Source organism: Macaca thibetana, chromosome 11 (genome assembly GCF_024542745.1).
Source record: "Macaca thibetana thibetana isolate TM-01 chromosome 11, ASM2454274v1, whole genome shotgun sequence".
Lineage (NCBI taxonomy): Eukaryota > Metazoa > Chordata > Mammalia > Primates > Cercopithecidae > Macaca > Macaca thibetana.
Window position 1 is genome coordinate 102,324,428 of NC_065588.1, and position 21,800 is coordinate 102,346,227.

General features: G+C 47.0%; 1 protein-coding gene across 1 annotated transcript in view; it reads right to left on the bottom strand.

Annotated features, from left to right (window-relative positions):
• Positions 1-21,500, bottom strand: part of NUAK1 (NUAK family kinase 1) — a 76,852-nt gene extending 55,352 nt beyond the window's left edge. Inside the window, exon 1 of the mRNA XM_050750341.1 lies at positions 20,913-21,500. Within this exon, the coding sequence (XP_050606298.1) occupies positions 20,913-21,170 (258 nt within the window). The 5' untranslated portion in view covers positions 21,171-21,500. The remainder of the gene's footprint in view (positions 1-20,912) is intronic.
• Positions 21,501-21,800: the final 300 nt, after the last annotated feature.

Here is a 21,800-nt window from a genome sequence, read left to right on the forward strand (position 1 = left end):
AAAAAAAAAAAAAAAAAAAAAAAAAAAAAAAAAAATTATTGTGGAGCTTTGTCCCGTTTCGGGGGAGGGATTCATTAAGGATAACACTGACCTACTTTGCACAAAGGTGCAGGAAGTGCAGCCACATTCTCTGCCAAAAAATGTTCACACCTACAAAATATTTACCTGTCACTGTCCATGCTATATAATGACAGCCTAACAAAAGGGAAGGTCATTCATTGTCAATGCCCCAGACATAGCAAGCAGAGACTGCAAGCCAGGAACTGCCGTGTTCCCCTCTGTGTCCTCAATATCTAGGAAAGGATCTGGCTCTATAGTAGTAGAATTCCAATAAATATTTGTTGAGCTTAATTTTAACAAAAACGATGACTATCGTAAGTCTTAATTTGTATAAGAATTATTCCTTTCTTACACATCCACCCACTACCACCAACTTGGCCCAATATCTACAAGTTGCTGAAGTCGGGCAATCTACCCAGATTCCACTCTGGTCCAAGTGGCCTCTGTACTTGTGGCTAAGACCACAGATCCACGGAGGCAATGCCATGTTGCATGAATGACCTCCCACTTGTAGATATGATGTCATCCCACTTTCTTTTATTCCCCCCACCACCACCCCACAAGACAGGCTAGAAATTTTGCAGGAGAGGAAAACAGAAACCGAAAAGAACTCCCCAAGTTTCCACAGGTCATGAAGGCCCCACCCAAGTTTCAACCCAGGTACTTAGATCCGATGGCCAATGCTGCTTCCACTGGACCACACCTGTTGCCACATTTGTCAAATCTATGGAAATGTGTGCTAAGGAAGAAAACACTCTTAGCCCTGGCATTGAGATGCTTTCTTTCTCTGGAGTGTAAAGCCTTCGGGGGGGGAAACTAGCTCAGATAGCGGATTGCTCAAATGGAAGGTCTGGTCGGAGAGCTAATCAGAACAATTTGAATGTGCGGCTAAGCAAGGACACTCCTTCCTGGATCAAGCGTTGCTTTGATGGCAATACTTTATAAGAACCATTCCCTTACAACAAAACTGTCAAATCCAGCAACCACAGGCCAGAAACATCCCTGCGGAACCCCGCCAAGCTGCTTTCTGATGTACTGTACACACAAATACCAATATTCCCCAGATGTTCTCCATGTAAAACATTTGGTTTGAGACACTGCTCTTCTTTCCCAAAAACTTTTACATTTGTTTAATGGACTCATACAGTTCAGCTAAAATATCCTGGAGCAGACATCTGAAGCCAGCCCGGGTCTAATGTGAGCATCCCATCTGTGGAAAAGACGAACAAGTAAATAAGACCGTCCTTCCCAAGATTTATGCTCCTTGCATCTTTAAGCAGGTCATAAAATGTAAGCTATGTAAGGATAATAATGCAAGTTGCTTTCAAGTGTGTTTCTGAGTCCATCTCAGTATTAATCTAAGACTGATGTTCCAACAGAGACTGGGTCTCACATGCTAACGAGGGGACTAAATTCTACTTCTTACTGCCTCAAAAAAGAAATCTAAAAATCTGTCACCTGAGCAACATAGATGATTGAGATACAGGTAGGTTTTTCCTGGTTTTAATTATCCAAATATAGCAATAGCTTCTTTATGCCAAAACCACTATCCCTTAACCTGTAGTGTAAAACACAAGAGGTAGCAAAATAGGAAATGCACTTGACCTTGAGTCAAGAGACCCAGTTCAGCCACAACCTAACTGAGTGACCCCAACCAGCCCTATTTACCCCAACGCAGCTCATCCTGTTACCCAGAAAACACAACTTCATGCCTGGAGTGCTATTCAGCCCTGAAGACTTTGGGGAAGGGAAATAAGCCCTTAGAAACGCCACCCAAAGAAATGCCATGGATTCCACGCACAGAGCCCCTGCAGATGGTCACCCATAGCTTTCCCACTAACACAATTACGAGGAAAGCTTAGTCACAGAAAATCTGTAGGGAAGCTGGAAAAAATGGAATTAGAAAGCTAAGAGACACAGCCTCACTGACAGAAGCAAGACATGACAACTCACTTTCCCCTTAATCTTTAACTTTTCTGTATCTGGTGAGTTTTCAGTATTGAGCATGCACTATTTTCGCTAAGGGAAAAGAAGAATTTTATTTTTTAAAAAGGTCACAAAGAGGAATGAAAGTTAATGAGGGAGATGACAGACACAAACTATAAATAGTAGACATGAGAACTCCAAAACACAGTACAGAGGACCATCGAGGAGAATTTTCTCAAACTCATCAAGAAAAGGTTTTAATTACCTTCAAGGAGCTTTGTTTTAAGAAGGCAAGAAAGTGTGCATCCCGATGAGAAAGAGTTCCTAAAGAAATGCCTGCAATGTTTAAGAGGATTGGCTCTTAAATGGGTGAGCTTCAATTGTCTGGAAAAAATATATATTTAGAGCACTCTATTATAACTTATTAGTATTTCCACTTAACCAAAGCATCCAATTAACCAGCGTTCTCCATTCCATTGACTGAGGCTCACGGCAGGCTGAACACTAGGGGCTGTTGGGCTACTCTCCGCTCTTCTCACACCGGTCCACACAATGAGCCAACTACCCACCCTCATCTCAGCCAAGTCTACCGCTTCCAGTACGGCAGTCTCTACAGACCACGGCCTCCAACACGACCAGAAACTTACAGTACCACTGCAACTGGCCCTCTGCTAAGGATAAGAAGTCCAATTTCAGACTTAGATTTGCCCTCATCATTGCCAAGAAAAGACAAAGTGATGTGAGATGGCATACAGAAAATGCCCAATATTGTGCCCAACATCCAGTATATGCTCCAAAAACACTGGCTGTTCTTATCATCTTTATTAGTATAATAATAACAAACAGACCTTATGCAGAGGTGTGTTCAAATACAAACACCACAATGAGAACTTCAAAATCTGAGACTCAGAGAATAATGTCGGGGGCAAAGTGAGAAGGGGGCTGGGAGAAAAACAGCAGCTGTCATCTCTTCTGAGAAGCCATTTCAGGTCACCCCACTAACAGAAGTCCCTCCAAATGTACTTCTGTAGCCCCCAGGGAATTGATTTCGCAGGATGGAATTATTTCCCTGAAATAAACAGACAGTCAAAGGTCACTACAACTGGGGCCTAAAAGAAAACAAGCCAGCTGCTGATTTACAGGCAGCCTATGATGCAAGATAGCAAGAGGTCACGGCCCAGGTCCAGTGCAATGGCTTCGGACACACCAGTCCCACAGGGGCGAGGATGGAGGAGGGGGCTCACCTTCCTGTGAGCAAGGTTCCAGCTTGACCAGGCATGGATGGGGACACCTTCAGGAGAGCAGACCCTTGAACCTCTGCTGTCAGCACGCTCTAGCCAGTGGCTCTCAGCCCTAGCAGTGCATTACAGTGACCTACAGGTAGGTCACTGATACTCGGGTTCCTTCCCCAGACAGCCTCCTTTGGTTAGCCTGGGGAAAAGTCCAGACGTCAGTGTTTTGAAAAGATCCCAGGTGATTCTCATGCTCAGCCGGGCCTGAGAACTAGTAGCCGCATAGTGGAAAGAACCCACAGTGGGGTCAGGTAGACCCGAGTTTTTAACTCCAATGCCGTCTTGCTTTCTTGAGCAGATCAGCCACTCTGTCTGAGCATCGGTTTCTTTTAACCCTAAAGTGAGGATGATCATCACTCCCCATCACAGTGTTGCTGTGAAAATCGTACAAGATAACGTATGTAAACTGCCTCATCTAGTGTACCTTGCAGAAGGCACACACAAGGTGGTTTCTAAATGTTAACCCCTCCTCATTTCATGTTTCTCTTTTCAAGGTATTCCCATGTGGGATAGGAGTTCTAAGCAGCTCTCAGTTCTAAGGGGTCTCTTGCCTTTCTAAGTGGTTCAAAAAGGGTGGGAGGCTGGGCGTGGTAGCCCACACCTGTAATCTCAGCACTTTGGGAAGCCAAGGCCAGCAGATCACTTGAGGTCAGGCATTCAAGACCAGCCTGGCCAACATGGTAAAACCCCATCTCTACTAAAAATACAAATATTAGCCAGGCGTGGTGGCAGGTGCCTGTAATCCCAGCTACTTGAGTGGCTGAGGCACTGGAATCACTTGAACCTGGGAGGCAGAGGTTATAGTGAGCCCAGATTTTCCACTGCATTCCAGCCTGGGGTACAGAGCGAGACCCTGTCTTGGGGAAAAAAAGTGGGGGTGGGGAGGGAGGTACATCCTTCCTGAAAAGCAGGTATGAACGACACTGCTGACAGAATGGGGTGGTGGATCCCTACACACACACACACACACACACACACACACACACACACACACCCCTATTGGGTGAAACAGCAAAACTATGTAAAACCTGAGTCACAAGCAGCAAAAGAGAGGAAAATCCAATCTTAAAGATTTGCTTTGCTTTTCCCGTCTAGAAGAAAATCTATCTTGTGTGTGACACTTTCTCAGAAACTCTTTGCCTGTGCTTCTGCCTCCTCCATCAGACCAGGTGAAGTCTTATGCTTGGGTGTACGACACAGGGCTGCTGCACAGTAGGCCCAAGAGAATGGCCATTGAATAGTTAAGCTTCTTGGGGACAGAGGTAGACATTTGTAGACCAACAGTGCTCATGACATCCACACGTGGTAATCCCCTAAACAGGCATTTCATAAGTATACCAGAACTTTGATTCCAAGCAACTAGCAGAAAAGGATAAAAAGGCACACTGGGCATTCAGGAGGCAGCTGCCCCAAGTCCAGTGGCCACGAGCAGCAGTATCACAGCAGTTCAGGATTTTCAGATCTTACAAGGAGTATAAACATGGGCAAGTGACTTAATTTTCTGTGCCTGTTTATCCATCTGAAAAATGGGGATGATAATGGTGTTCACCTCTTAGGGTTACCATGGGGATGAATTCAGGTCAGTGACTGACATGCTTAGACTACTGCCTGGCAAGTAATTGCTGCTATGTAATTGTTTGCCACTATTATTACTCCATGATTGGATAACAAGAAAGAGACCTCAAGTTTCAGGTCCAAATAGGAGCCCTCCATTTATCACAAGAGAAGGTATAGACTACAGAAAATGGTGTGGTGTATCCCCAAATGAATACAGCAGCTAGCTTCCCGTTGTCCAGAGCTGTGTTCTCAAAATAACATATGGACTTCCCCCATCACATTCACTTGAGTTGCTTCGTTAAAATGCAGAAGATACTCAGGTGTCCCTAAGTCCCACCCCAACCCTGTTGAATCAGAATCAGACTCTCTGAGGTCAGTGACAAGGATGGCATATTTTAACAGGTGCACCTAGGAGACTCCCATATCCCTGAAAATTTAAGAGCCACTGGATTGAATAAGCTCCTTACCTAAAGCATCTATGTCTGTTTGCTCATCACTATATACCCGGAGCCTCGCATAGCACCCAGCCTGTAGTCCATGCTTGACAAATATCAGATGAATCCACTCCATGGTTTCAACTCTAGAAGTATGTGTTCCATTTGTTTGCAGGCCCATTATGTGTTAGGCTCATGCAAAGCAATGCTGATTCAGGCAATTTCATTCATTCTAAAAATCGTTACTGGGTGCTTAGTGCATACCAGAAACTGTTCTAGACACTGGAGATACAACAAATGTGATGAACGAGGTTGCTCAGAAATATAATACTTTATAGATCATAATGCGTGCTGTGGAGCTAATAAAGCAAGGTAAGGGGCCAAGTGTGTGCCACATCCTCATTCAACCCAGTGTCTACAGCAGCACTAGTCCTGCCCAGCAGAACTTTCTATGATAATGGAAATGATCTATTCTGCAACATCCCATGATAGCCACTAGCCACATGGGGCTACTGGGCACTTAAAATGTGCCTGGTGCCACCGAGGAACTGAATGTTTTATTTAATTTAATTATAATTAATTTTAACTTTAATAGCCATATGTGACCCTATCAGACAGTGTAGGTCAAGAGGCAAAGAGGCAGATATGTGAGCTGGAAATTACAACACAAGGTAATATGAGCTATAAGGAGGGGAAGACAGAGCACCATGTGCTATATCAAATGCCTCTCACCCAATTACCAGATGCCCTAATGTTCTTTGGCTCTGGGAATTGAAAGAACAAGGTCAGGTACGAGGCATTGTGCTTGGGCTGGAATTTTTACAGCCCATGAGCAGTTGAAAATGGTATGCAGCCCAGCCAAGCCCCAGAGACTGCAGCTCAGGATCACACCATCATCTGCAAAGCCAGGCCACAGCTGCCAAAGGGATCTCTTTCCTCCCGTCATTCTGCTGATGGTCATTTTGTCCTTGGCTACAACGTCCCACTGGGCCCGAGACACTGCAAGGATTTTATGAGATTTCTTCGCTTTAAGCGTAAGCACGATTACAAGCCTCCTAAATTCCACCGGAAAATTGGTGGCTAATCCAAACATTTCATAAAATTAGAACTCACTGTGGGGCTGAATGGAATTCAGACTGTGCCGCCACCAGAGAAATACAAAATATTCATTATAATTTTTTCCTTCATGAGCTGTTTGAAGAAGCAAGTGCTTTTTCTGCTTGAAGCAGAGGGGCTGGGGGAAAGGAAGAGTTTTTGTTTTTGTTTTGTTTTCTCTGCGGTTTGCAAAAAGCATCACCAGATGAAAAAGTAAGGAATCCTGCCTGACTCCCCGATCCCTCAACTAGCAGGAATAATAACAAACCATCCCAATCTTAACTGTTCTTGCCTTTATAAAGGCAGTGTTTTTCCTGGAAAATGGGATTTTTTTTCCCGGAAAATTGGATTTTTGCTCCTTAATTTTTTTCTTAGGCTTCAGCCCTAGAATTTTTATATCCTGAGATCTCATTAGCAGAGGAGATACTGCAATCATTCATGCATGCGTATCAGCAATATTTACTTGCCAAGCACTGTTCTAGGCACTTGGGGTACATCAGTAGGCAAAACTGATGAAAACCCCTGGCCTGGTGGAGCTTGCCTTTTAGTAGAGGAAGACAAACAGAAGAGAATCCAGCAACTGCCACTTTGAAACAATTTTGGCGCAAGGCATGAAGATTCATAAAATGCAGTTTCTAGAAGGGGCTTGAATGTAAGCTGCAAGGAAGGGAGCAGAAACGTCATCTGTCTCACGATGGCTGTCTCCCTACCATCTAGAGTGGTATCTCACACAAAGAACGTAATCAATAAATATCTGTTAAATGGCCAGGTGTGGTGGTTCGTGACCATAACCCCAGCACATTAGGAGGCTGAGGCAGGTGGATCACCTGAGGTTAGGAGTTCGAGACCAGCCTGTGCCCCGTCTCTACTAAAAAATACAAAAGTCAGCTAGGTGTGGTGGTGCACACCTGTAGTCCCAGCTACTCGGGAGGCTGAGGCAGGAGAATTGCTTGAACCCGGGAGGTGGAGGTTGCAATGAGCCAAGATCACACCACTGCACTCCCACCTGGGCGACAGAGCCAGACTCCATCTCAATAAATAAATAAATAAATAAATATCTGTTGAATGGATAACAAATTCTAAAACAAAAATCTGGCCCAGAGCGCTCATCTTACAGATAAGTTAGCTGAAGCCATGGAGGGACATGTCTTGCCCAAGGTCACACAGCTTAAGTTGTGGCAGTGATGGAACCAGCAGTCAAGTCGCCCAACATACCCAGACTCATAACAGTCCACAGCCATTCGACAAATATTTATTGCATTCTGACTGCGTGCCAGGCACTGAACTAGGCGCTGGGAGGAAATAAATGAGTAAGACATAGAGCGACTGGGATCATGAAATTAAGTTCTTCATACTGCTATTTTCCCAAGCACGGAGGCAACTTCTCTGTGCTTTAAGTCCGGCTCCAACAGTGGCTGTAATCGCGAACGCTGAAGTCAGATGGTCCAGCCCTACATCCTGTGATCCCGGCTCTGAGACTTTGGGCAAGCGGTTGGACTTCCTCTAAGCCTCTGCTTCCTCATCTACAAAATGAATGTGATAATAATACAGGTTTGAAGGTGAAAAAGCGGGAAATAGTTAGAATAGTGCCTGGTGCACACTGATCACTCAATGATTCCTGCTATTAGGGTTGTTAGGGGAAGGATGCTCCCTCTGCCCTGGACCTTCCTGCACAACCAAATAAGTGGAGACTTCCACTTCATTTTTCTCCTCTCTAGGATCTCTACCACCTGCTTCACGCCCACACACTCATTCGCTTCCTCCCTCAGTATTCCATTTGGTCCTGCCTGAAAAACAGATACCCACAAACCATGAGGAAGATGCAAAATGAGGTTCTCCTCAGGGCAGCAAGCATATCACTGCCCTGTCTCTCCAGGCAAACACGTTCACGGCTGGGCTTTGAGCTCACCAGAGAAACAGACCATTGGCCTCCTCCCTGCATGGCTTCTGCTAATAAAAGAAAGCGTTCACTTCCAAATCTACTAAGAATCACACAAGGTAATTATCTTGCCTCAAGGACCACTGAGAGCTTCTAAGGTTTGCTGGTATCTGTCTTAATTGATACTGAGAAAGCCCAGGCTGCCTAACGGATGTGTTTGATAGAAAGTAATAACATTCTGAGAGATTAAAGAAGAAAAAAAAAAATACAACAAGAAATCAGTCTCCTTAAAAGGACCAGCAAGGAGGGATAAATGTGGACCACAAAGACTGAGGATCTTCAAATGCCAGGGTTAGATGTACACTCTAGAAGCAAGAGGTGGGTGAACTCATTGGGGCAATATCTTACTCTCTGTTGCCTCCCCCTGTGCCTAGCACAGTGCTATTCGAATAAATATTTTTAAACCAGCTACCTGAGAGAGGCAGAAGGGAACACCTGCCACAAGAAAAATTAACAGTTATTTCTACTCTTTCCTGGGAAGCAGTCTAGGCTCATAATTTCAAGCTCAGACAGACATGGGTTGCCTTCCTGCCATCATCCCCAAATTACAAACAGTGGGGCCCTGGGCCTCAGTTACCTCTGGGCAAAGTCAGGTGATAGCATCTATCTCATAGAATGGTTCTAAGAGTTCGGCGAGATGACACGGGCAATGCACTCAGCACAGGGCCTGGCAAATAAAGTGCTCAGTAAAGGTTAGCTTTATTTGTTCATCATCAAGGATGAAAGAGTAGCAAACATATGAGTCAAGTCTTCCCTTTAAGTGAGACTGCAAAAACATCCCTTCCCCTGGGGACAGGGCTCTCTTAAGTCTTTTCCTCATCCCTGGAATCTTGCCTCTAGCCTACCTGTCACCCAGGATCAAGAAGCCAAGCTCTCCCGCGTGCTCAATGTGCCCAATCACTGCTACAGCCTTGGGAAGACTAAGTGGTGTCCCCAGAGAGATCCTGAGAGCAGAGGCAGCCACGAGCCTCTGGCCTCACTGGGACCAAAAGCAAAGTCCCTTTAAAGTCTAAACATTTAAGGAATGAGCAAAGATTCTTCTGAGCAGCCCAGCAGAACATGAGCTTACCCTCCTCTGAATCACAAATAACAACAAATAACACTGCTTGACAACTGGCTTCATGTCAGGCACTGTTCTCAGCATGTGTGTGGCCCATGAGTCCTTGTGACGACCTAGGAGTTCAGTTCTATTACCAGCCCATTTTACAGATGACAAAACTGAGAGGTTCTTTGAGGATGAGCACTTTCTTTTTTTTTTTTTTCCTTTTCTTTTCTTTTATTTGAGACAACTTCTCGCTCAGGCTGGAGTGCGGTGGTATGATCATAGATTACTGTGGCCTCCAACTCCTGGGCTCAAGCAATCCTCCCATCTTGGCCCCCCAAGTAGCCAGGACTACAGGGGCAGGCCACCATGCCCGGCTAACTTTTTAATTTTTTCATAGAGACAGAGGAGTCTCACTGTGTTGACCAGGCTGGTCTAGAGCTCCTGGCCTCAAGCGATCCCCCTGCCTTGGCCTCCCAAAGTGTGGGATTACAGGCAGGAGCAACCACACCCAGCATGGGTGAACATTTTCTGTCTCACATAGAGTCTAGTTCAGAAGCCACCTCATACACATGTTTAAGAAAGCCCTGGCTGCCTGGAGCTGAACAGAATGCATTCACATCCCACAGAACCAGAGAGCAGGGAAGGTGAGCAGACCTCCCTAAACGTAGACTGACAATCTACATAGGGAGAGTCTCCGTACACTTGCAAAGTGGGTATGAGAATGGAAGATACTTCCGCTTTCCCCAGCAAGGAGTCCTTCTGCCAAAAAACAAGCAACAGGAAATGAAGGCTGTCAGGGAATCCTAGGATCTCTTCCTATGGGCTGGAAGGAACCCTTAAGGACATTTTTGTCTCAGCCCCTCAATTTACAAGTGAAGCAAGCGTGCTCGACAAAGCGGCACCTACTGTGTGCAATGCCCCGTGCCCAGGCTGCTGCAGGGACAGACATGGCAGAGACCCCATCTTGCCTTTCCAAAGAGTCCTCCTTCCGAAACTTAGATTTACAGACCATTCACTGTTGGCAACACACTTTTCTAAGAACTCGACATACAATTTGTTAACCCTGCAACTCCCATTTCACAGATGAAGAAATCGAGTCACAGCTGACTATCTCAAGGTTACACAGGAGGTTCACGTTCTTTCAAATCCAGGAAGCCTAGCTCTAGATTATCTCTTTTCTTTTTCTTCTCCAGATTCTCTCTTTTCTTCTTCTTCTTCTTCTTTCTTTTTTTTTTTTTTTTTTTTATGCAGAGACTCATTCTGTTGCCTAGGCTGGAGTGCAGTGGTGTGATCTCGGCTCACTGCAACCTCCGCCTCCCAGGTTCAAGTGATTCTCCTGCCTCAGCCTACTGAGTAGTTGCGCCACCAGTAGTACTGGTGTGCGCCACCGTGCCTGGCTAATTTTGTATTTTTAGTAGAGACGGGGTTTCGCCATGTTGGTCAGGCTAGTCTCAAACTCCTGACCTCAAGTAATCCACCCACCTCGGCCTCTCAAAGTGCTGGGATTACAGGAATGAGCCACCACGCCCGCTTCCCTTTTCAATGTGTAGATTGGACGGTCCACTTCCCTTCCATGATCCTGTAGAAGACTGGGATAGGAGTGACCTTTGGCAGTTGAGGTGAACCGCACATGAGCTGAGCCTAGTTCATGGTGAAATGGCAGCAGCCAGCAAGGCTTCGTTTGAACCTGCTGCAATCGAGCATCTTTGTGGCCCTTGAGCCACATGAATAATGGGAGCCTGACACAGGCAGAAGTGAATGGGGTCCCACTGGAGGTACTAAGAGAAGCAGCGGCTACCTTTTTTAAACACGGAAATTGCCCTTCAGCCAAATAGATGAAAGTTGAGCCCTAAGCCATTCACCATTCCCCGCCCTTCCAAGGAAGGAGCTAACACCTACCACAGCCTCCTCTTAGCACTTCCCCCTGGAAATCTCAATATCTCTAATGAAACTAAGCGAAGTGGAATTCTTTTCTCAAATTTAAAAGGCAAATCATGATGGTGTTTTTTCAAGACATACATTAACTCCGCACCCCAGCCGGTTTACCATTCTTAAAGTACTTGATTTACAATCCAGAAAGAAATGTTTTGAAAACCTTGCAGACGCATTTTGCATCTAAACCTTGCAGGCTCTGCAGAGCTGATTACCCGGGCTTCTCAGATGGAGGGCTGGACTCTCCGAAGGAAGCCGGGCCAGTGTGGGAGTAGCCCAAGGAGGCTACTGAGAGCTGAAAAACTACCCACCTGGAGCAGCCTCCAAGGGTGGGGAATGGGTTTGGGATGGGCTTGAGCCGCCTCTCCAGCTGCGGTGCAGAGCTGTCACTGAGAAGCACCGGGCAATGCTGTGCACACAATGCTAAGGGGAGGCGTGATCCAGACAAGGAGGAGGATGGAGCCCCAGGGCCTTCCCTGATGACTCCTGCCTTCACAGAACTCTCCCTTCTCAGGATTGCTGGTGCTTCTTCCCGCAATTGTTCATTCGATCATTCATTCATTCTTACTGAGCACCCACTAGATGCCTAGCACTGGGCTACAGGCTGGGCTGCAGTGACGAGTGAGACAGACAGCAGCCCTGCTGCCTTTCTAATAGACAAGGAAGAATGGAGCCTACACATAGTCCAACACACACTCTCCATGTGCTCAGAAGGACACAAGACACGGGGCTGAAACAAAGGAGTAAGGAAGTGGTGGTCTGAAGACCCAAGCAGGAGCCTCGAAGGACATGGTAAATTCAGACTTTGGTTCCCATGCAACCCATGGGAGGATTTTAAGCATGAAGAGCCATGAGCCAAGATAAGAAGGTCACTGGGTACTCCACCCTAGCACTTCTCCCTGAAACAGTAATATTAGCTCTAGTTTTCAAGAACCTACTATGCACCAGGCTCTGTGCTGGAAGCTTCCAAATCCTATTTCTGATGGCAATCTCACTCGGTAGGATATTTCACACTTGGTAGGATATTTCATAGCTGCATTTTCCAGATGAGTAAACAGAAGCCAGAGAAAATGAGCAGCTTACCTGGGACCATCTAGCTCCTGGCTAGCAGGACAGAATTTGAACCCAGGTCTGTCTGATTTGACAGCTGGGATTTCTTTTTCCACACCTCATTCCTTTTTTCTTTTTCTTTTTTTTTTTTTTTTTTTTTTTTTGAGATGGAGTCTGCCTCTGTCACCCAGACTGGAGTGCAGTGGCACAATCTTGACTCACTGTAACCTCTGCCTCACAGGTGCAAGCGATTCTCCTGCCTCAGCCTCCCGCGTAGCTGGGATTACAGGCATGCGCCACCATGTCTGGCGCATTTTTATACTTTTAGTAGAGATGGGGTTTCACCATGTTGGCCAGGCTGGTCTCAAACTCCTGACCTCCGGTGATCCACCCACCTCGGCCTCCCCAAGTCCGGGGATTGCAGGCGTGAACCAACGCACCCGGCCTCGACACCTCATTTCTATACTCAGATTATTGCATTGTTCTCAGATTATTCCAGATGTCTGAATCTAATAGCCCCAACTAAATTCGAGGTATCTCAGTGGCAGGACTTGTAATATCCTCCTCTGAAAGTCCCTATGGTGCTGGACATATTAAATAAGCACATATTAAATACATCTATCTGGTTTATTGCTAGATTGAAAAGAAGAGCAGGTGTGTTGAGCCCCAATATGGAGATGTTATATCTTTTTTATGGGGAAGCTTCAGCCACAGAGTATTGACAAGTGGTAGCTAAGAAGAAGAAGAAAGCAAGCTACCACCAGGGCTGCCAAGCAGGGATGTGCAGATCACACACGTACAAGGCACCAGCCAATGCACAGGTGAATGGGCCCCAGCCCACGTCGTTCTCACAGAGCCACTAGTCAGAGAGGGGCTGCTTCTGGCCAGGACAGAAGCCTTTTCGTATGTATCCACCTAGAGGAGGCCTTTTTAAAATTAGCGTCAAGGTGCCTTGTAGAGTAGCAATGGCCCTGGCTGCATCTATTGTGCACCTACTGCATGCCAGGCACCAGGCAAAAGGCTTAGCTATGTCACTTTGGCGCTTCCTCTCAACAATCCATAAAAGAAGAACTATCGTGAGCCACAGCAAAGAATCCAGAGGTTAAAAATTAGTAACTAGCCCAAGGTCACACAGCTATCAAGGGGTGGGCTGGCATATGTACACAGGCAGCCTGGCCCTGGGGCTCTGTATGTTGACCATGGTTGGCAGGGTATTGTCTTCGCTTCTTTCACAAAATGAGTGTGAGATTTCTGTGGAACCAGAGGTTGCAATCTTAGAGGCCTGAGAGATACAGGCTTCCACCGCTTTCCCACTCTCCATCCTGCGCCCTCCTTTTTAAAGTTATTACCAGCTTTATTGAAATGTAATTCACATATTATACAATTCACCCATTTAAAGTGCACAATTCAGGGTTTTTTAGTACATTCAGAGTGGTGCAACCATCATCACAATTTTAGAACATTTTCAGCATCCCCCAAAAAACTCCATACCCATTAGCAGCTACTCCCCATTTACTCCCAGCCCCACCCCCAGGCCCACTCATCTACACTCTGTCTGTATGGATCTGTCTCTTGTGGACATTACATACAAATGGAATCTGTGGCCTTTTGTGTCTGGCTTCCTTCACTGTGCATAATGTTTTCAAGGCTCATCCACGCTGTCGCATGTATTAAGTACTTCATTTCTTTTTACTGCTGAATAACAGTCCAAAAATATTCCATAAATAAAATTATGGAATAGATCATAAATAATATTGCACAAATGAAATGGACGTGCCACATTTTATTTATCCATTCATCAGTTCCTTCCACTTTGGGGCTTTTATTAATAATAATGCTCTATGGACGTTTGTGTATAAGTTTCTGTGTGGACATATGTTTGCATTTCTCCTGGGTAAACCTAGAAGTGGAACTGCCCAGCCCTGGTTTTCACATGCAGTTAAAAGTTTACCGAAGAGTTTCACTGTAAAGCCAACATCTGGCTGCTCCTGGGCTGTTTCCAGGGAATTTTATCAATTCAGCCAGACTCCATTCACGGTGGGTCATCTGGCCCGGCCCCTCCTACTCTGAGGCCTGGGATCCTCTCATTCCTGTACTCTACAATGTCGTCTGGGCCAGTACGATGATAAATGCATTCTGCTTTAAAGCAGATACTTCACAAATCATAACTTACAGATGCTCCAGGACTTTCATGTGGGAAAGACAAATGAGACTTCTGCTGTCTGACTCTGGAGCCACTGAGGACAGGAAGCCACAGCCAGAAACCTGACAAACCCTGGATATACGTCTCTCCCTAACAAATGCATGTGCAAACGTAACAGAAGGGGAATTCGTGCAGAGAAGGGTCTGCCTGTCTTTTCAGACTTTACTCTGTAACCTGCCATTCATTTCCAACCATTGTCTTTCCTTACCTACAAATCTGAAGTTCCTTGAGGTCTGGAAAGATAACGTACAACTTCTACATCTCCCAAGATATTTTCTCACTCAATGTATTCACTTCAGTTCCATCCTACAAGCCTCTATTGAGGACCTACTATGTGCTTGGCACCACGCGAGGCATTGACAATAAGTAGCTATGCAGGATGGATTCAAGACACACGGGACACAGCGACACACAAGATACCTTGACTCAAACCCTTATCTCCTGCTGCTTCCCAGGAGGAAGCAAGATCAACACATACTGGCATGGTGTGGGGGCATTTTTGTCTACAGGCAGGGAAGTGAACCCGCTTACCCCTCAAAGCCCCCTAGGGACTCCAGGGTCTGAGGCTGCTTGGGAAACAAAGAACTCTGTGTGTGTCCAGGTGAAGAGCTCCCTGACCTGATTCATTAAAACAAGCTCCTCCAGGTCCAACAAACAGACCAAAACACAGACGGCTCACCAGAAGCAGGCAAATCTCATCTCCCTAACTTGGCTCTGATTCTTATCTTCCCAACTCAACTCTTGCACAAACTCCCTGCTCCAAGCCAGCACACCAAACTGATGGGCTCAAGGCCCACTGTGATCAGAACCCAGCTCAGACACCTCTAGAGGGAGAGTTAAGGTCAAGGTCTCTGCATTCACATTGCCCGGGTCCAGGCCTGGCTCTGCTGCTGCCTGTGACCTTGAGCAAGCTAGTTAACATCTCTGGGACTTCAGGTTCTTCATCTGGAAAATGGGATGATAGCAGAATTGTTATGAGGATTAAATCAGTTAACATGCACCTAGCATGTTATAAGCACTCAAGAAGTATTAGTTGCTATTATTTGCATTAGCATCAATTATTATTATTACCCCCATCCTACCTTACTAATCCTGCCCTCCCATTGTGTCCCAGCACAAACCTTGCATTCCAAGTCACCTGGAATATTCACCTTCCCCCAAACACAAGTGAATGAATGCCTTGGAAAGCCTCACATTTCAATCATCTGAAACCCAAATCAAGGGTTATTTTCAATAGCACTTGTCCTCCCATTAGCTGGAGAACACTTTCTAATCCCACAGTATGCCCTGGCCCCTCCTCTAGATCCCCTTCCGGAAGGGTGGGATGGCTGCTCTTCTGGCACCATTAGCAAAGAACCGCACCCAAATCCAGAGGTCACCAGCTGTGCAACATTAAGGAAGGTTCTCAATTCCTCTAGCAGCAACGGGTTTCCAAACAAACTCGTTTGGAAACTGGTCAGACACCATCCAGCTGTCTGACCCTTGGCAAGTTACCTCACCTCCCTATGTGTCATTTTCCCCATCTGTAAAATGGGTCTCACTACTTTACACCTCACAGGGTTGCTGTGAAGGTTAAGTGAGGGAAAATGTCTCTAAAGCACTTAGCACAGTGCGAGGTACCACAAGCTCTCAAAATATCAACTGGTAGTAAATAATGGTAGCAGCAGAAATATGATTCTGTCCAGGATCAAACTCAGTTTGATGAGCTAAGCTTCAATGAGCTGTCATCCAACTTGAAAATCACCTGAAACAATCGAATCCTCTATGGAAGAGTTACTCATGCCTAGTAACTACTTCCGCCTTCTCTTTCACCAGGCTGGAAGCTCCCTGGGTCTTACTCATTTCTATGTCTCAGCGTTTAACATGGTGAGTAGCATATGGCAGATGGTAATAAATCTTCGTTGAACTGAACAGAATTAGTTCAATGTTTGTAAGTACATTTCATCTTTGCTACTAGATTATAAGTTCTTTAAGAGTGAGGCCCATATCTTTCTCCAGTAAAGATTTATTAAATGAGTGATGGAAAAATACCAAACCAAGAATCAGGTTTCTAAGATCAAGCTCAGTCATTCAACAGCTGTGCAACCTCGACAAAGTCACTTAACACTTCTGCTCCTTATTGGTCCCGCCTCGAAGATGAGAAGTTTGAACCACATGTTTGCCATGGTCCCTTACATTCTAAAACTGGATTTGGGCCTTAGCTGCAACATGGCACTTCTGCCACCATGCATGTGACGTCAACACACCCTCTGGCTTGGCAGGCCAGCTTGCTAATTTACCTCCCTGATTTGCAGTTTTCCAGCAGGAGGCTATGAATAGCTTTGGGCCAGTGCTTAAAACACCCATTTTTGGTCAAAACACTTGGCTTGCTAGGTGAGGATGCCCCATCACCCAAGCTAATGCTCTAGTGGCCGGGGGCAGCAGGGCAGACTGTGGGGGAGGGGCACACACTGACCACCAGTCCTGCCACTTCATCCCATACTCCCTGCCAGGGACCCTGCCTCCAGCTCACACCATACCACCTACTGCTCACTAGAGACAACCTGGTACAGGGAGGAAGTCGAACTTGGCCCCTTGACACAGAGGTGATCACAGGACATAAAATTGTGTGGTTTTGTTTGTTTTTTGTTTGGTTTTTTTTTGTTTTTGCAATGCTTTGTGTGGCCCGCAGGTCCAGGGAGCTTAGCTCAAAGAAAATGCATGCTGAATTATGACACAGAGGCTCACCCGACAGGCCTGCCCAAAACTGTATCAAAACAAAAGTTGTGCAATAAACAAGGCCCAAATTCAAGACTTGAGAAATGCATTCAGATCCTATCTGAATCTGGCTAATTATCTCACCTTCCTATGGACACACCTCCCTAATTAATTTGATATTTATTTTATTACTCTGAAAAGTTGATTATTTCTTCTATCTCTCTCTGCATGATACAATGCATTGTGTCTCTCTCATGGTCTTAAAAGCTAATGAAATCCTAAAACGAGATGAGAAAAAAAAATCTGCTCAAAGGAGGAACTAAATTGATTAATGTCCCCTTTTGAGGTTTTATATAGATCACTGTATTCAGTTCTCACAAGTCCATGAAGTTGGTACTCTTAGTAGCTCGTTTTACCGATGAAGAAGCTGAGGTTTCAAAAAGTCTCATAGCTTGCCAAAAGACACAAAGCTAGTAGGGGATAGATCAAGGATTTGAATGTAAGCCAGGGCTCTTAGCCTTTCTGCAAGAGTGCCTCATTTTTGAGCTTGTTCATCTCTGAAACAAGCCACTCTGAGTCCTGGTCTCACGGACATGCTTTAGCAGAGGCCGCAAGACTGCAGGAGGATGCCTGGATGGCGCACACGGTCGCACCAGCTGACTCCAAGCATCTCATTCTGCACTTTTCTTCAGAACTGCCTTTAGCGGCACATAGAAAATGATGCTGTGTTGTGTTGTGTTTTATTCGGAAGGTCCTTCCAGGTATGCAATTAAAAACCACCACATCCTCATTTTTTTGAAACTTCTCTCCTCTCTGAAAAGAGCCCCTGCTTTCAACAGGGATGTTGATTTCACAGCATTTCATAGAGCCCCGTACCCGGCACCTGTCTTGGGCCACTCACATTAGTAAAATACGTTAGAACCACTGCTCCTCTTGAGAGACGCTGTAAAAGGCACTGGTGCAAATGAAAATAAAGCATCACTTCAAAATTCTACCCAAAGATCAAAAGGCTAAATTAAGATAGCGCCCTTTCAGTTCTCCTCAACTGCACCTTCAAAGCAAGTTATGAATGTTTAGCACATCATCGGTACCAGAAGAAAACTCCAAGTTCATATTTTAGATGAAAATTTCTTGCTGCTTTAAACAGGTTCTGAGTCACCAGGCACTGTATGGGCAAGAACAACTCGTTGACCAATTTCTTGTGTGTTTGGTGTTATTTTCTGTTCAGCCAGTCACAGGAAATTCTCCACTTGACAATTCCTGTTTCTCACTTAAGTTCTTAACACCATCCGTGAGCAGTGTGCTCGGCAGGGGGAGGACAGGGGGGCCAAGGAGGACTTCCCTTCCCCAAACCTCAGTTTTCCCATCTGTTTTATGCAAGGTTTTCACCCAGGGATCTGGCTAACATTCTATAAGCTTAGCTATCAAGGAGAAAGCAGCCCCGTGAATAAATGAAGCATTTTAGAGACTGCCAGTTTCTGGGCGTGGGTCTGATGCCAGATTTAAAATCTTTATATAATTTTGGGGTAAAACTAGTGATTTAGCTGAAATTAATAGCACAATGGGAAACTGAACTAGGGCTGAACAATAACACAGCGGGACTTCAGACCTGTGGCTGGTAAAGAAGCCTCTCTCGTTCTCAGGGCGCCCCCTCGCGGCCTCTTGACTAAATCCTGACGGAATGTTCAGTTTCTGCAAATAAGAGAAAGACATCCCCCAAAGAGAAAGGCGGACTGCTGCCTACTGATGCAAATGCCTTTCACTCTAACCTAGTCTGTGGATCAGGCAGTTCGAAGAACGCCTGACAGGAAGTCCCACTGACGCTCGGAAAGGCATCTGCCATAAGACAAGGGTTCGTTCTTTAGAAGGGTCTGAGGCAGTGCCCCAGCATTTAGACTTTGGGGTCCCTTCACAGACCCCAGGCACACCCTTACCACTTCAACAACCCCTCATAGTCTCACATTCTCAACCTGCAACTCGAACTGCGTCTGGTTTTCATTATTCTGCTTCCCACCTTCCCAGTGCGATTCTTCAGCAGCTATTAAGACAACATGAGCAGGGAGCTAAGCTTAGTTTTTGCTTATTCAACATCCAGCCTGGGGAATATCACCTCAGAAGAAAAGCATGAATGAAGCGCACATGTCCCAGCCTCTTCTTCCACAAACCTGAAAATGCCTTCATCAGAGGCCACCCCTACAACCCGCCCCTGTAACAATTTCATCCTACAAAAATGGCACCTGCCCAGAGTGAATTCTCAACTACTTGCTTGCTGTAGAATTTATTACAGAGCCAGCTTTAAAAAGAAATGTACATCTCAAATTTCCAATTAATTGATAACAGATTTTTTTTTAAAATAACGTTATGGGATGAAGTTATATAGACTCAAACACCGAATCTGAGAAATGGGTTGGGAGGACATTATCCAGGTATCCAGATATTTGAGAATTTGGGGACTGAACTTTGCTGACTTGGCACCCCCATTTTTTTCACAGAACTGTCCCTGCCCAAATGCAAAAGAAACATGTCAATATTAAGCTGCTATTTGACAGCTCATTTTCCTTTTTTCCTGCAGTCATTTGTTGTTTATAAGCAACCCTGAGCCCCCAAAACACTCCCAAAAGTGCACACAAGAAGCCCCATAACTAGTTTCTGACTTTGGCCCTAAATCGATTAAAATACATCTGATCTGTTTCAAATCAAAGAACCATGTTAATTTTCTGCCACACACCACACAAAATCTTTCTGCAACAGTCAGTCACTTTGAACCCAACTCTCTAGCCACAAGCAGTGTGGATTTCAAGGGCCTGTTCTGCAGAAGTGAAAATAACAACAAACCAAGGCTGGGACAAGGCAGACAGACCCCAAGGCACTCAAAGCACTTCTTGTAGCTGTGCAAATGGTGCCAGGACCCTGGCAGGGTGTCAGCTGTCACAAGAGCAGCGGGGCCAGACCCCTTCAGCAGTTTGGTAGCCCTGCAACCAGAAGCTGAAACGCAATTGAGCCGGCTGCAACTAAGCACAGCTATCTGTGTAGCTACACATGCCTTGGACATTTCACTCCTCCCAAAGCCACAATGCAAACTGTTAGAATCCTCAGACTTGCAGTAGTCTTTATTTTTGCTCCCTAACCTTGTCTCAAAAACAGGCAGGAGTCGCCCTCCCTTGCAGCCACAGCATCATCAGGGCAATGCAGAGTCTGAGTGGGAGGATGCAGAGCAAGGGGCTGCGGGCAGATGGGTGCAAGGGGATAGGGACACCTACAAAACACGGGACTTGAGGGGCTAGCTCCTAGCTGGGAATGTGGTTATTTGGAGAGTTGTGGAAATAAGGCATTTCGGGGCATGGTCTGAATGTGTGCCTGCGAGGGAGACCCCGGCCGTCCCAACGCTGCAAAATGTTTGCAAATCTAAAACATTCCTTTGCTGCTGGGATTAAATTTTTTAAAACAAACCAAAAAATAAAATAAAATATGTGCAGACAGGATGTAACAAGTGTTTCAGGACAGAGACACGCCTGAGTCACGGGGTGCTAGGGAAAGAGTGAGGAGTCTGTCTCGGGGCTTCCCAATGAGCCCCCTCTCTGTCAAGAGAGCCCTAGGGCGCACAGATCCCCGCCTCGCACGCCATCGGTCCCCAGCCCGTCCAGCCAGCTTCCCCCGCACCCTCCAGGATTGACCCACTCACCACTCGGCCCGAAAACCTCTCGGTGGCCCTCTTGACTTTGCCGTAGGTGCCTTTGCCCAGGGTCTCCTGCAGCTCGTAGCGGTGCTTCAAGTTGTGCTTGTGGTGATGCCGCTTCACCCCGTGAGGCTTCCTGGGCTCCGGGGCGGCCGCCGCCGCGGGGGCAGCAGTTGCCCCCGCCACCGCCTCTCGAGGAGAGCCCGGCGCCCCCAGCCCCAAGTCGGGGCGGTCCCCCGCCACGGGCGCGGCGGCCCCTTCCATGTCCAAGCGCGGGGCGAGCCGGGCTGCAGAGGGCAACACCGGGCACAGCGCTGGGTTGTCGTGGTCCCCACTAAGGGAAGCCGCGGTACGCTCAAGGTCGCCCCCGCAGCATCAGGGAGGCGGCCCGATCCCGCTCGGGCTGCGGCTCGGTCACTGGCGGCGGCGGGGACTGCACATCTGGCGCCCGCGGCGCGCACGGTCCGCGCACCGCCCCCCGGCCGCGGCGAACTGTGGAGCTTCGGGCGAGGTGGCGGCTGTGGCAGGGGAGGCGGTGGTGTTTGCAGGAAGGAGGGGAGAGGGTGGCTCGGAGCGCAGAAGGGGGAGTGTTATGTGGGGCGCCGCGCCCCCCAACCCCTCCCCTGGAGGACGCGCAGACGGGGCGAGGGCGGGGACGGCGCTCGCGCTGCCCCGGGGGAGGGGGAGCGAGGGGCGGTGCAGCTAGGGCTTCCCCCACCTCCCTGCAGCCACCCCGGGCCGGGGCCGCTGTGAGCTGGGAGGGGGATGGGAGCGTGTCGCGACTCGCTCTTTGTGCGGCGCGGCGTAGGCCACGGCGGCGGCGGCGGCGGCCAGGGGGGCTTTGTCCTCGCTGGGCCGGAGGGGACCGGGAAATTCCAAGCTGGGCGCCCCCTC